Here is a 12,073-nt window from a genome sequence, read left to right on the forward strand (position 1 = left end):
CCCCACCTTGCAGCTCCCCAACGGTGGCCCTGGAGGAGCTGGGGTGGGGGGGGCATCATCACCACCACCCCTGGATGCTGGGAGCGGGGGGCAGGGGGCTGGGGCCGCGCTGGCTCGCGGGTCCACGGGGGCGCAGGGAGCCCCTCGGCTCTTCCCCCATCCCGCACAGCCAGGGAGGGGACGCGGGGACGCGCGTGGCACCACTGCCAGTGACTTTTCTTACGGAAACACTGAAGATAACGAGGACCTAAGGGGGGAGGGATTTTGGGCGTAGGTGGGGGGTGGGGATGAGGGCACGGGACCTCCCTCCCAGCGGGACTGGGGGGCACACAGGAGCCCCTCTCTTTAATTCCCTTGTATTCGGACGAGGGCCCTGAGGAGGGGCTGATGTGGGGGTCCTGGGGGGGGTTCCCTGTGTGCAGGAGCCTTTGGGGGCTGAGTTGCTGCCTCCTCCCTGCCCTGGGCACCCTAGTATTTAATTCCTTCCCCCCTTCCCCCCCCCCCCCCCCCCCCCCCACTTTTTTATTTTCTTTTTACGTGTTGGCCCAGCCCCGTGCCTTAGCACTGGCTTGGGGGCTCATCCCCGCAGCCCCCCACCCACGGTGCCTGGTGTTGGGGTCCAGGGTGGCCCGTGGTGGGGTGAGGGGGACAGGATGGGACACGGAGGTGACTCGGTGTGCATTAATTTAATTAATTTAAAAGATTATTTATCGTGGGGCCTCCCCAGGTGCACTTCTCCCAGTGGCCTTGGGGTGGGGGGGTGCTTTTGGCTCCAGGGATGCTGGGATCAGGATTTGGGGGCTCCCCCGCCTCGTCCAGGGGTGCCTTTCCCCACCTTGCTTGCCTGGGGTCCCCCCTGTCCCCGCCGAGGCCGGGTCCTGCAAACCCCTGGTTTGGGGGGGGGGGCACCCTGAGACCCATGGACCTGGGGGTGCCGGGGGGCTCCTGCTGGCTCCCAATAAAGGTCCTGGTGAGTCCGGGCTGGGTCTTCCTGTGCCAGGATGGGGACGGGGGCAATGTGGAGGTGAGTGGCACCCTGGTTGTGTGCAGCCCTGCTGTGTGCCTCTGGGCCATGTCCTGGTGTCCCCATGCCCGTGTCCAGGTCCCTGTGTTCATGTCCCCTTGTTCAGGTCCCTGTGTCCTCAAGTGCCACTGTGCCTAGGCTGCGTCTGCGTGCTCGTGTCCCCGAGTGCCCCAGCCCATGTCCCTGTGCCCACAGGCACCCCAGCCCATTGCTCCAGGCTCTGTCCCCGACACCATGTCCTCAGGTGTACCTGGGGGCCGTGTTCCTGGGCTCGTGTCCTGGTGTGTGTGTCCCCAGGTGTCCCAGCATGTGTCCTGGGATCCCTGCCCCTCCCCGCAGAGGGCCCTTACCTGCTGTGTCCCTGCTGTGGCGCCCCACGTCCTGGCTCCTGCAGGGATGGAGGTGGGGGGCCCTGCCAGGGGCCGCCCCCGTGCCTCACTTTCCCTGTGCACCGAGCTCCTGTGGTGGGGTCCTCACCCCCACAGCCTCCCCACCCTGGGGACGTCACCGCACACCCCAAGCTCCCGGGGGGAGGAGGTGTCACAGCAGGAAGAAGGGGCACGGGAAATGGCAGCATCCTTCTCCTCGTCCCCTACCGGCGCGGCCATCAGCCCAGGCGTGCCACGAGAAACACCTCTTATATTGCCCGCGATACAGCGTGGCGAGGCCCTTCCCGGGGGCGCTCGGGGGGTCCCCGTCCCCGCTGGCGTGTGTCCCCCCCACCCCCCATCCCACCACGACGGGACCCCCCCGAAACGGACTCTATAATTATGGACACCGAACACCAAGAAGGAAGGAAAGGAGCCAGGGGCGAGCGGAGCAGGGAAGCGGAGGCGAGCGGCTGGGTGGGTGCAGGGGGGGGGCGTTCGCTGGGATGGCGGCAGCCCCAAGCCCCCCCCCCCCCACCTTTTGGGGACGGCGCCGCATCCTTGGCGGGGTCGTGCTCAGTGTGCAGTGGTCCCATTCCCTGCTGGCACGGCCCTGCTCTGGGGGCCGGGTCCCGGCTCTTCCACCACCGGCGTGACCGTCCTAGAGTGGAGAGCCCCCGGCCTGCGCCCCACGTGCGTCCCCGGGGTTCAAACATGCGTCTGCATCCGCCTCTGCAGGGGCCGGCTGGGGTCCGAATTTTGGGACGAGGACTGGGAATGGTGGGAGGAGGACGCGGAGGCTTTGCTGGCCTTGTCAAACTGCACGTAGCCGTCCTGCTTGCCGCTGCTGCTGATGCTGCTGTCGCACTGCGTGTCGAGGAAGGAGCTGCTGTCGCTCATGGAGCCGCGCTGGAACTCGCGCTCGCACAGCTCGATGGAGCTGCTGCCCATGCCCAGCACGAAGCGCTGGCTGTAGTCGTAGAGGCGGCTCTGCCCGCTCAGTGTGCTGTAGATGTTGGTGAAGGACATGCCCGTGGGCACCCGCTGCTTGCCGGCAGGGCGCAGGTCCGCCGGGCAGCCCGACAGCGAGATGGTGGGCGTCGAGTGGTGCTCCTTGAAGGTGTTCACGCTGTAGTAGCCGTTGGTGGGGTCCTGCGGGGGGGTGGTGGTGGTGGTGGTGGTGGGGATCGGGGGTGCCCCAAACTCCCTCCAGCTCATTGGGGTAGGATGGGGATGCCCTCCACCACCCAACCTGGCTGCAGCATCAGAGCATCCCCCTGTGCGGCCAATTCCCCCTTCTTCCCCCCCCATCCTGGTGCACACCTTGATTTTTTTCTTGTCTCCAGAGAGTGCTGGGACCAGCAGATGGCACCGGGGGTACCGCAGCATCCCTCCTGGCAGGGGGATGGAGGTCACCACGGGAGCCAAGGGGTGGCACACGGCAAAGGAAGGGCTGATCCTGCCCCGCGGCTGGCACAGGGCCACGCCGGCACCCAAGGGACACAGAGGCACCTCTGTCTGCAGGGCTGCGGACAGAGGGTGGCCACTCTCGAGGCTGTGTCCTGGAGCCCAGCTCACCTTCAGGTTCTGAAACTCCTTCTCCTCCTCCTTGAGCACCTCGAGCTGCTTCAGCACCGAGTCCTGCTGGAACTCCCCCCGGTCCATCTAGGAAAGGAGGCAACCGGGCGTGAGCACCCCTAGCCCCGCTCCCGGGGGTGACCCCAGGAAAGACTTGCTCAGGGCCACCCCAGCAGGGCAGCGTCAGCACCTCTGCACAGCTGATGCTCTGCTCACAAGGTGCTTTCTTCCCCTCTGGCCAGGACCAAAAAGGCTGAGCTGATGCAGAAGGTGAATTATTCACAACCGTTGTGGCTGCGAATTGCTGACTGTGACACCCCTGTCCAAAACAACCCCCAAAATGTCTTTTCTTATTTATTTATTTTTTCTCCTCCTTTCTCATCCTTTCCTCCTAACCTGAATTTGGCTGCTAGACAACTTCTCAGAAAAAAAATAAAATCCCAGATGGGTTTTGGTATGTCCTTAAATCCATAATTAATGTGAAAGCCTTGATTTTTTTTTTTTTTTTAAATTCTTGACTTCGGCTTCTCTCAAAAGATTTGAGTCCTGGAGGCTTTACCCAGCCTTGCTGGGACTGGTGCCGGCAGGGACTGGTCAGGAACCGACACCTTGGGGTTATTTCTGCTCGCTGCTGCCCTAGAGATGGATGCTGCCGCCCGGGCGCACTGGCCTCACCAGGGCAGCCCGCTCCTCCACGCCTCATTACTTCTTCTTTTGAAGACTGACCGCGACTGGGGGCAAGGTACGCATTAATTAGAATACGACTTTAATTATCCGTACTTCAGAAAGGTGGGTCTGTGCAGATGCTGAATAATTATCGGCCAATTTCTCAGCTGCCTTTTAGCTCTGCCCGCACGGATCGCGCAGCTCTGGCTCGTAGAGGCGCCGAGCCCCGGCCTGCTCACAGACCCAGGGCCGCACCGCTGGCCTGCTGACTCCTCCCTGTGTGCCTGCTCTTTTTTTTCCCCCTCTCTTTTCGCTTTTTAAAATGGTAAGTGGTTGTGGAAATTCACCCTGCAGCATTTTCTGTTCATCTTCTGAAAGCCTTTGATATGGCTATTAAATGCAATAAATTGAAGTACCTGAGTTTTTCCGGGGGAAAAAAAAAAAAAAGCAAGCTTGTAAGAGCCATTGATTTAGTAGGGTAAACACACGTGTCACCAAGCACGGTACTCAGGGCAGCTGAACCTGCAGCAGGAGGGGCCCCTAAATCCCTGCAGCCTGTAGGACGGCTGCAGGAGGCTGCACGTGGCCATACAGACCGTGCCCAAAGGATGTCCCAGGTCCTCGCTGGAGAAACCCCTTCTCCTCCCACATTTTGCTAGGGTTTGGTGGTGACTGGGGGCTGGAGCAGGGCAGGGCAGCGCGCCCGCCAAGGCAAGGTCCCACTGGTGCCTTGTAACACCAAAGTCGAGTGGTGGCATGGGTTTGCCGGCATGGGTTTGCCGGGGTCTTTTAAGGCATTTCATGGTGCCTCTTGCCATGGTGACTTGGGGCGCTCGTGGCGCCCATTGGGGACCTGCCCGTGCCCAGGGCTGGGGGTGCTGGGGGCTCCCCCGGGGGTGCGGGGCTGCAGTGAGCCCCTGCACCATCAGAGGGCACTGGGTCCCTGCGCAGCACGCGCAGCCGTTCATTTCTAATTCCCAAATTAAGCCATTCATTAACGTGACCTTTATTAAAGCCCGCGCCACGGCTTAGCTCAATGCAATCTCATGCTGTCAATTAGCGGGCAGCGGGGCGCTTGTTTGCGTTCCTTCCTCTCCTTTTGACCCCTGGGTAAACAGAGAGCTCGGGAGTCTCTGACCACGCTCATCCCCATCCCAACACCCGACGGGCACAGACCAGGCCCGTGCTGCTCTGGGTTGGCTGGGAAATCAGCCAGAGACAGGCACGAGTCTTTGCCTTTCTCCATCCTTGGCTGGCAAAGCTCAAGCACGACCCTTTAACCCAGACCTGGGCAGGAACAGGCAGCTCCTTCCCAGCTCGCCCAAAGCGAGTGTCTTTTGCTGCATCTCTTTATTTTATTATTTAATTTAATTTTATTTTATTATTTTATTTTATTTTTTTTTCCCCGCTAAATGGCTTCTGTATCTTCTCCATCCCTCTGAGCACAAAAGGGCATCTGCTGCGGAGTGGGCAGCGCTCGGAGTGCTGCGTGACTATCGAATGCCACCCGAGCTGCTGTATATAAATAGCTTGTTAATGAGGAGGCTCCTCATTCAAACAGGTGGCTACACATGTCAATACGCAGAGTGGGGACAAAAGTTAACTCCATCACCGCTATTAATAAGGATTATGAATGCACAGACAGCAGGGGAGGAGGAGGGTAGAGAAGAATGTCCAAAGCAGAGCAGGACACGGGGGCACCAGCTGGGTCCCCATTTCCAGTGGGTCCCATCTGTGCCCAGGGCAGGGCAGAGCTGGGCTTGAGCCCTTCCCAAGTGCCGACGAGGGCCCAGCCACCCTGTGCCACCTGCAGGCTTTGTCCGGTGCCCGGCTGCCCTCCTGACAAAGCCACCAACATGCTGCCGTCCTTCGGCCGCTCTGCTGCCATGCCGATGGCTGGTGACAACGCTGCGCGCCGCCTTGTTGGAGCTGAGTGCCTGCCATCCCCTTCCTGCCAGTGCTGCTCAACTCAAGGGCATGGCCGGGTCCCGGGGACAGCGTGCCAGCTCCTAACGCCGCCTGGCAGCACCGGGTGCCAGCAGCCTTCAGCATCCCAAGACCAGGGTGCTGTGCTCACCCTCTCCCCCTCCCCATGCCCAAGCCTCACCGGTCCCTCTGGACCCACGTGGCTACGGGGTGCGATGCATGGCATCCGTAATCATTTCGTGCCTCAGTTTCCCTTGCTGCAAAAGACGGCCTGCTGCAAAGCAACATACCAGATTTGCTACACTGGTTCCTACAGCCGTCAAGGTGACTCCTCAAGGTCGTGCAAGGCAGAGAAATGATTCTTAAATATTAAAATCCCAGGCTGTTCCCTTTGCTGGCAAACCCGCCTCGCTCGCCGGGCTGGGTGTGCTCCAGCACCGCGCTGCCTAATCCTCCGCATGCTGAAGCTCTCCCTCATTTAGCTCTGCAAAATGAAGCCGCTTTCATCTGGGATGGTGAATTCAACAGACCGGATATTAAATTCTTTGCTTTCATTATGGGAGACAATATGTTTTTAAAACGGGTCTCCCTGCGGAGTCCCCGGCTGGGTCCCAGCACAGAGGCAGGCGATGAACCCGTCCAGGCTGGCGCAAGCCCTGCCTGGGGGGGGTGCCCCCCCTCCTTGCTCTGGGTTTAATTATAATGTTTCCTGCTTGTTGGGTAATTGGATGACACTCAGACTTACTTTGAAACTTGCACAGGTCAAACCCTAACAGAGGCAAGGGATGCTGCTTAACAGATTCCTGAGATGGCAACTTCGGCTGCTGCCGGTGGGGAAACAAGCAGGGGAATGAACAAACCCTGCTGGGATTTCTGAGCTGATCAGCCTGTCCCTGCCAGCCCGGTGCTGCTGGTGCTTCCCAGTGCCCCGTGGCACTGGCCATGGAGTGCTTGAAGCATTTCTTGGGGAGAAAGGCAGAGGCACGATGCCCTGGCAGCTGGGCTGCGGGTAGAAATGAATCTTGCCCTTAAATTTCTGTTTTTTTTTCTCTTTGACGTGGACCTGAGCTGACCTCCTGAGCCAAGGATGTGTGCGGTGGTGGCTTCAGGTGTGACCAAAGTGGGGATTTGTCCCATGGAGCAGGAGGATGGGGACACAAAGTAAGTGGAGCGAGGAGAAGGCCATCAGCCTGGTTTTGTTGTTTTCACCATTCTGCCTCCAAAGCGATGCCTGGGCCCACCTGGCCCCGTTTGATTTGGGATGCTCTTGTGCGTTGGTCCCTTTGGACTCATCTCTGTTATGAGTATCCCTGGCAGCAGGGACGTCTCATCCCGCACCTTCAGCCCCATTTCACAGGTGGGGAAACTGAGGCACAGACCCTAATACACCAGAAGTAACAACCCCATCACCGAGCCCTGACAGCGGATGAGGCTAAACCACATCCAAGCTGATGGTGCTTCGCTCCTCTGCCGTCCCTCAGCACGGCCAGGCAGTGGCGGAGCCGAACTGGTGTGCTGCCACCAGGCACCCTGGCACGTTGGGGCTGAACGGGACAAGAGACAAAGCTGCCGTTGCAGAAGGCGTGCTTTTTTTTTCTGGGATCATACGCTTTAACGGGAGCTCTTGCCTGCAGCTTCTGGTGGCTGTTTGCTTGCTGGCCTCTTTGGGCTGGCAGCCTTCCTCCGTCTAGAGGTGGGGGGGACTGTGCTGAGACAACGTGAACATATGCAAATCAGACAGCATGATGTGTCTCCTAAGGTGTTAATGAATTTACAGATGCATGAATAATTATTTGTGAAAAGCACAGAGCACCGTGGAGGTCACAGATGGCTGCAGAATAACAAATGCAATAATGATTTTCAGGAAAAACTAGGGGGAAAAAAAAAAGAAGAGTCGCTCTGCAGCCCAAAACACTTCAGCAGAGCAAAGCCCCATCCATGCCGCAGCTGCACCTCCACTCCTGCAGGGTATGGGACAGGGGGAAGGGGCTGATGTGGAGCTGCCTTTCGTTAACATCTGCATTAATGATTGCGCTGCGCCAGTGCCCGGTGTGCTAATGCAGTTCGCAGTTGATATTAAATTGCAAGGTGTTAGGAACATTGTTGAGGGCAAGGAGATAATTTCAGGTTCCACCGTGGGCAGGAAATATCCCGGTGAGCTCAGGAGATGCAAACGAAGGAGCAGCAGGGGCCACGGTGCTGGTGCAGGGAGGAGGGAGAGCAGGAGGGGATGGGGTGAGCAAGCAGGGCGCTGCAGCGCGTTGCCACCGCTCCTGCCAGAGGGGTCTCATCACCCACCACTTGTTAGTGGACGAGTTCTGCAACTTCATCTGCCGGTGACAAACGCAGAGCCCGATCAGGAAGCTGCGCAGCACCTGGGCCAGGGCAGCTCACTGCCTGAGGAGGCTGCTCCCAGCAGAGAGCAGGGGGAGCGGGACGAGCACCCGAGCAGGGAAGGGAATTTGGGGAGTGTTTGCTGGGGGTGCTCTTGCTGAGGGCAGACGAGGACAGGGAGGCTCTGGTCCATGCAGTGGAGGGGTTTTGATGTCTTCTCACCTCTGGGGATGTCCCAATCAGTGCCAAACCCACATAGAAACTCAGCATCAGGCTCAGAGACTTTAGGCCATCTCTTCCAGCCTGTTGGACGATGTTGCTCTGACAGGGTTATTTTCAGCTCATGTGTCTCCAGGAAAAGCCCCTGGTTTTGGCCATGAGAGTGGGGAAATCTCCTCCTCCCTGCGGTCCAGCAGCCAGACACACTCACTGCTACGCTCTGTCATTTTGTACCTCACCGTGCTTGATTTTGCCTGCCTTGGTTGCGCTCAAATAGCTCAAATACAGCATGCTGCAACCAAATCACCTCTCAGAAATCTTTCTGATGAGCTAAAACACATGAGCTCTCTAAACCTCTCCCTGTAAGGCATTTTTTCCTGCCATCAAATCAATGTTGTCATTTTTTTCTGCACCATTTCCATCCTGCAAGCATCCTTATTGAAACGTGCTCAGCGCCGTGCCGCGTTGCTCCGGTACCAACCTCATCAAGGGCACACGTGGATGCAGAATCGCCGTCTGGCTCTGGCAAATGAGCCAAGCAAGCGCTGCACCCTGCTCACCCCCGCAGTGTCCTGCAGGCTCAGATCCTGTCCCTGGCCTCCCATCACCATCCTCATTCCCATTTACCGCTCGTCACTGGTAAGTGTCACTCATCTGTCTTCTCTGCTGAGGCTTCCAGCGTGTTGATGGAGCAGCAATTGGGCAAATTCGAGCATTTGAGCAGGATTTAGGCAAATCTCAGCCCTTCCTTTGGAAGCTCCCCGGCAGCGCTGTACAGATGGTGGCACAGGGTCCCACGCAGAGGAAACTCCTTATTCCCCATCATCTCTGCAGCATGGTCCAAAACCAAAGCCCAGCCTGCTCTGCCCTTCTGCTGAGCAAAGCTGCTTGGCTGATCTAAAAAGAACCCCCCACAAGTTTGCAGACCCCTTTTCTTCTTCCCTGCCTGGAAAGCAGAGATCCCACTTGCAGAGGTCACCTCTGCCTTTGCTGGTCCCTCCTGGGCAAAGCCCCTCTGAGGATGAAGCTCCCAGCACAGAAACCTCTGTGCTTGGCTGGCGGGCTCCATCTCCTCCTGCATCCTCACTTGCTGTACATGTGCACTGCCCAGCAGGGCATAGCGATGCTTACAACTGCTGCCCCAAAATCCAGAGGGCAAAAACAACCCAGCAGCCTAGAAAGCAGCCCCTGCTCTCTTCAGCCCTTTCTCCCTCTCACATCTGCTCTTTTCTCTGACCTTTTACAGCTTCCTGGCTTTCTTTGGCTCGGCTCTCCTCATCATTTGTTCGGCTTGTATTTGTTACCTACAACATCACACCAGCAAGCACCAGCAGCAGCAGGTCGGCCTTGGATGTGGCGAACAGAGGTGCTGGCAGTGAGGGGAGCAGCCCTCTCACTGCCCGTGGGGATATGCCAGTCCTGGGCCGAAGCTGAACTCACCGTGGGGATGAATTTCCTGCTCATCAGCACCCTCCCCTGCCACGTCCCCAGCGGCAAATCCATGCCATGCTGGGCTGGCCACACACCGCTGGGTTAGCAGTCTGCAAACCACTGTCTGCACGTGCTGCTTTTGCGCTTATTAATATCTCAAGCGTATCCACGAGAGTGCTGTTCGTGCTGGCTAATTACTTTATTATTATCCTGTGTTCACCTACTGTGTGCCTGCTTGCAGTTTGCAGCACTTCCCCCCGCGCGAGGTGGCAAACTTGCTTTGCAATTAGCCCCACGGGCAGCTGGGCCGCTGCAATCAGCCTCAGCCCATCCTTGCTCCTCATTAGCAAAGTTTCACTTGAGGAGCTTTTACTGCATGGTACCTCAAGAGGAAGGTTTTGGATGAGCATCTTTGCCCAGAGAGGGGATTATGGCACCGCACTGTGTGTGCCTGTGCTCGTTACCATCAAACCCGTTAATTGCTTGCAGGGAGGGGAAGGAAACCCTTACCATCAGCTGCTTGATCGTGGGGTGCTCCTCCGTCTCCCTGCCGGAGGCTGGCTCCTTGTGCACAATCTCCACGCGGATATCGTTCTTGGCAGAGACCACACCTTTCAGATCTGGGCAAAGAGGGAGACGGAGAGGGAGAGGGGTTAATGAACGCAGCCGTGCTGAGCACCCTCAGGGACCGGTCTGAGTGCACCCCTAACCCCAGCTCAGCAAGTCAGCAAGACTGGGGAGAGCGATGCTGGACTACCACAGGGTGCAGGCATGTGAAACCTTCCCCACCAGGGAGCTCATTTTTCTAGTTTAGCTCCCGTAGGAGCTTGGTTAGTCTCTGCCGGACTGCATCGGGAGCCTGGGCTGCTCAAGCAGTCAGGGGATGTTTGTCCAGACTGATGGTCTACAGCTTGAGGAGCACACAAACCACTCCCGAGGGGCCCAACAACTCTTCCCGTGCACTGGGAAGCCTCTGAGAAAAGCCTTGGGGAGCAGCCACCAAAGGGAAAGGCCAAGCAGTTAACAAAGACGAAGCCAGGGCTCTGGGAGAGATGACAAAACCACCCCCGGCTGCTGCACCAAGCAGCCTGTTTTCATGCAGGGCAAGGGGAAGACAGAAAGTGTGTGGAGAGACTCAGGCTTCCCTGAAGGTGTCAGGCATGCTTTGAAGAAGTCATTTTAGAAAAATTAAACCAAAGACGGCGAGCAGCGGGAAAAGAAACGGCCATGCGGATCTGAGATGAAAAGCAGAGATGGATGCAAATCCGAGCAGCAAGATGCCAGCAGCTCGCGGCTTTGACGCGGGCGCTCGGGCTCTGGGTGCCACGCTGGGCTCCTGCTGCACCACCCCTCCTGGCCCCATGGGGCCTTGGGGCTTTCGGATCCACCACGGCGTACGCGGCTGGCCCCCGCCTTGGGGCTCCATCCTTGGGCTCCATCTTCTCCCCTTGGCATCCCTCAGCCTCGGTGCCTGCAGCCCTGCTGGCAACCGTGGGCATCTCCAGGCTGCAGGGCTTTACTGGCAGGTCTTTATTGCTCTTTGTTGTGGCTCGTTATTTCTTTCTTTATTTTGGCTGGGATGACATTCCTGGTATGGGAGCCTCCATATTTAATCACAAGGAAAAGCTAATTACTGTCTTGCACATCCTCCCCCAGGAGTGTTCCCCCTTAAATAACTCTGGGCTGTTATCCCACCGAAGATACAACAACAGATGTGCCATAAAGTCTTTTTTCCTTTCTTTTCCAGAAAACAAACGGCCCCCAGGCTCGGTCTGTCCGTGCTTGCTGCCGCTTTGCTCTCCCCAAAGCTGGGGTCACCTCCCCCGTGCCACGGGCAGTGCAGGAGGTGCCTTCCCCGAGTCACTGCTGGGTCACCTTGTCCCCTCCGCGGGGAGCCACAGGCTGCGGGCTTTGTTTGCCGGCTGCTGCTTTAAATGATGCCACCGCGCTCCCGTATTTGTCCTGGGAGACAAATCTGCAGTCATCCAGATAGGAAATGAGTCCCTTGCCCTGCATCAAAGCGCTCTGCTGGGCCCATCAGTCCTCAGCTGGTCTCTGTGATACCTCTGCAGGTGTCACGCCGCTAAGTCGTCGCCTCCCCTTCCCGGCACGTGGCCAGACCTCCCCACGGGTACCGGCTGCAGTGTCGCGTGCGCGATCCCCCCAGTGCAAACACTCTGGCAGCATCTGCAAAAATTGCACACCCCAGCAGCCGAGTCCTGCCCTGCCCGGTGAGGGGGGTGCAGGATGAGTCCCTCCAGGGCTGGCTGCTGCCCCTGGGGAGGTGGGAGCTGGGCAGCCCAGCACCCCCTGCTGAAGACCTCCCTGGGGGGAGCTGCACTGGAACCACGGTGGAGGAAAGGGGCTCAGGGCGCTGCCACGCCACCACGTCCCCGGTTCCCTCTTCCCCATGTTCATGCTCCCATCTCCGGGGAGGAAAATGCCTTTTATTCCTGATTCAGCCTGGGAATCTCCCAGGGCCGCCTTCAAACAAGCTTGTGGAAGGACGAGCACCGCTTTGTCCCCC

General features: G+C 58.4%; 1 protein-coding gene across 1 annotated transcript in view; it reads right to left on the reverse strand.

Moving 5' to 3' along the window:
* Positions 1-2,100: 2,100 nt before the first annotated feature.
* KIRREL3 (kirre like nephrin family adhesion molecule 3) overlaps positions 2,101-12,073 on the reverse strand; it is a 123,680-nt gene continuing 113,707 nt past the window's right edge. The window contains exons 16-18 of the mRNA XM_035555597.2: positions 10,057-10,166; positions 2,971-3,057; positions 2,101-2,544 (exon numbers count right to left, since the gene is read on the reverse strand). Of these exons, the coding sequence (XP_035411490.2) occupies positions 2,101-2,544; positions 2,971-3,057; positions 10,057-10,166 (641 nt within the window). The remainder of the gene's footprint in view (positions 2,545-2,970; positions 3,058-10,056; positions 10,167-12,073) is intronic.

The sequence above is a fragment of the Cygnus atratus genome, chromosome 22 (genome assembly GCF_013377495.2).
Source record: "Cygnus atratus isolate AKBS03 ecotype Queensland, Australia chromosome 22, CAtr_DNAZoo_HiC_assembly, whole genome shotgun sequence".
NCBI lineage: Eukaryota > Metazoa > Chordata > Aves > Anseriformes > Anatidae > Cygnus > Cygnus atratus.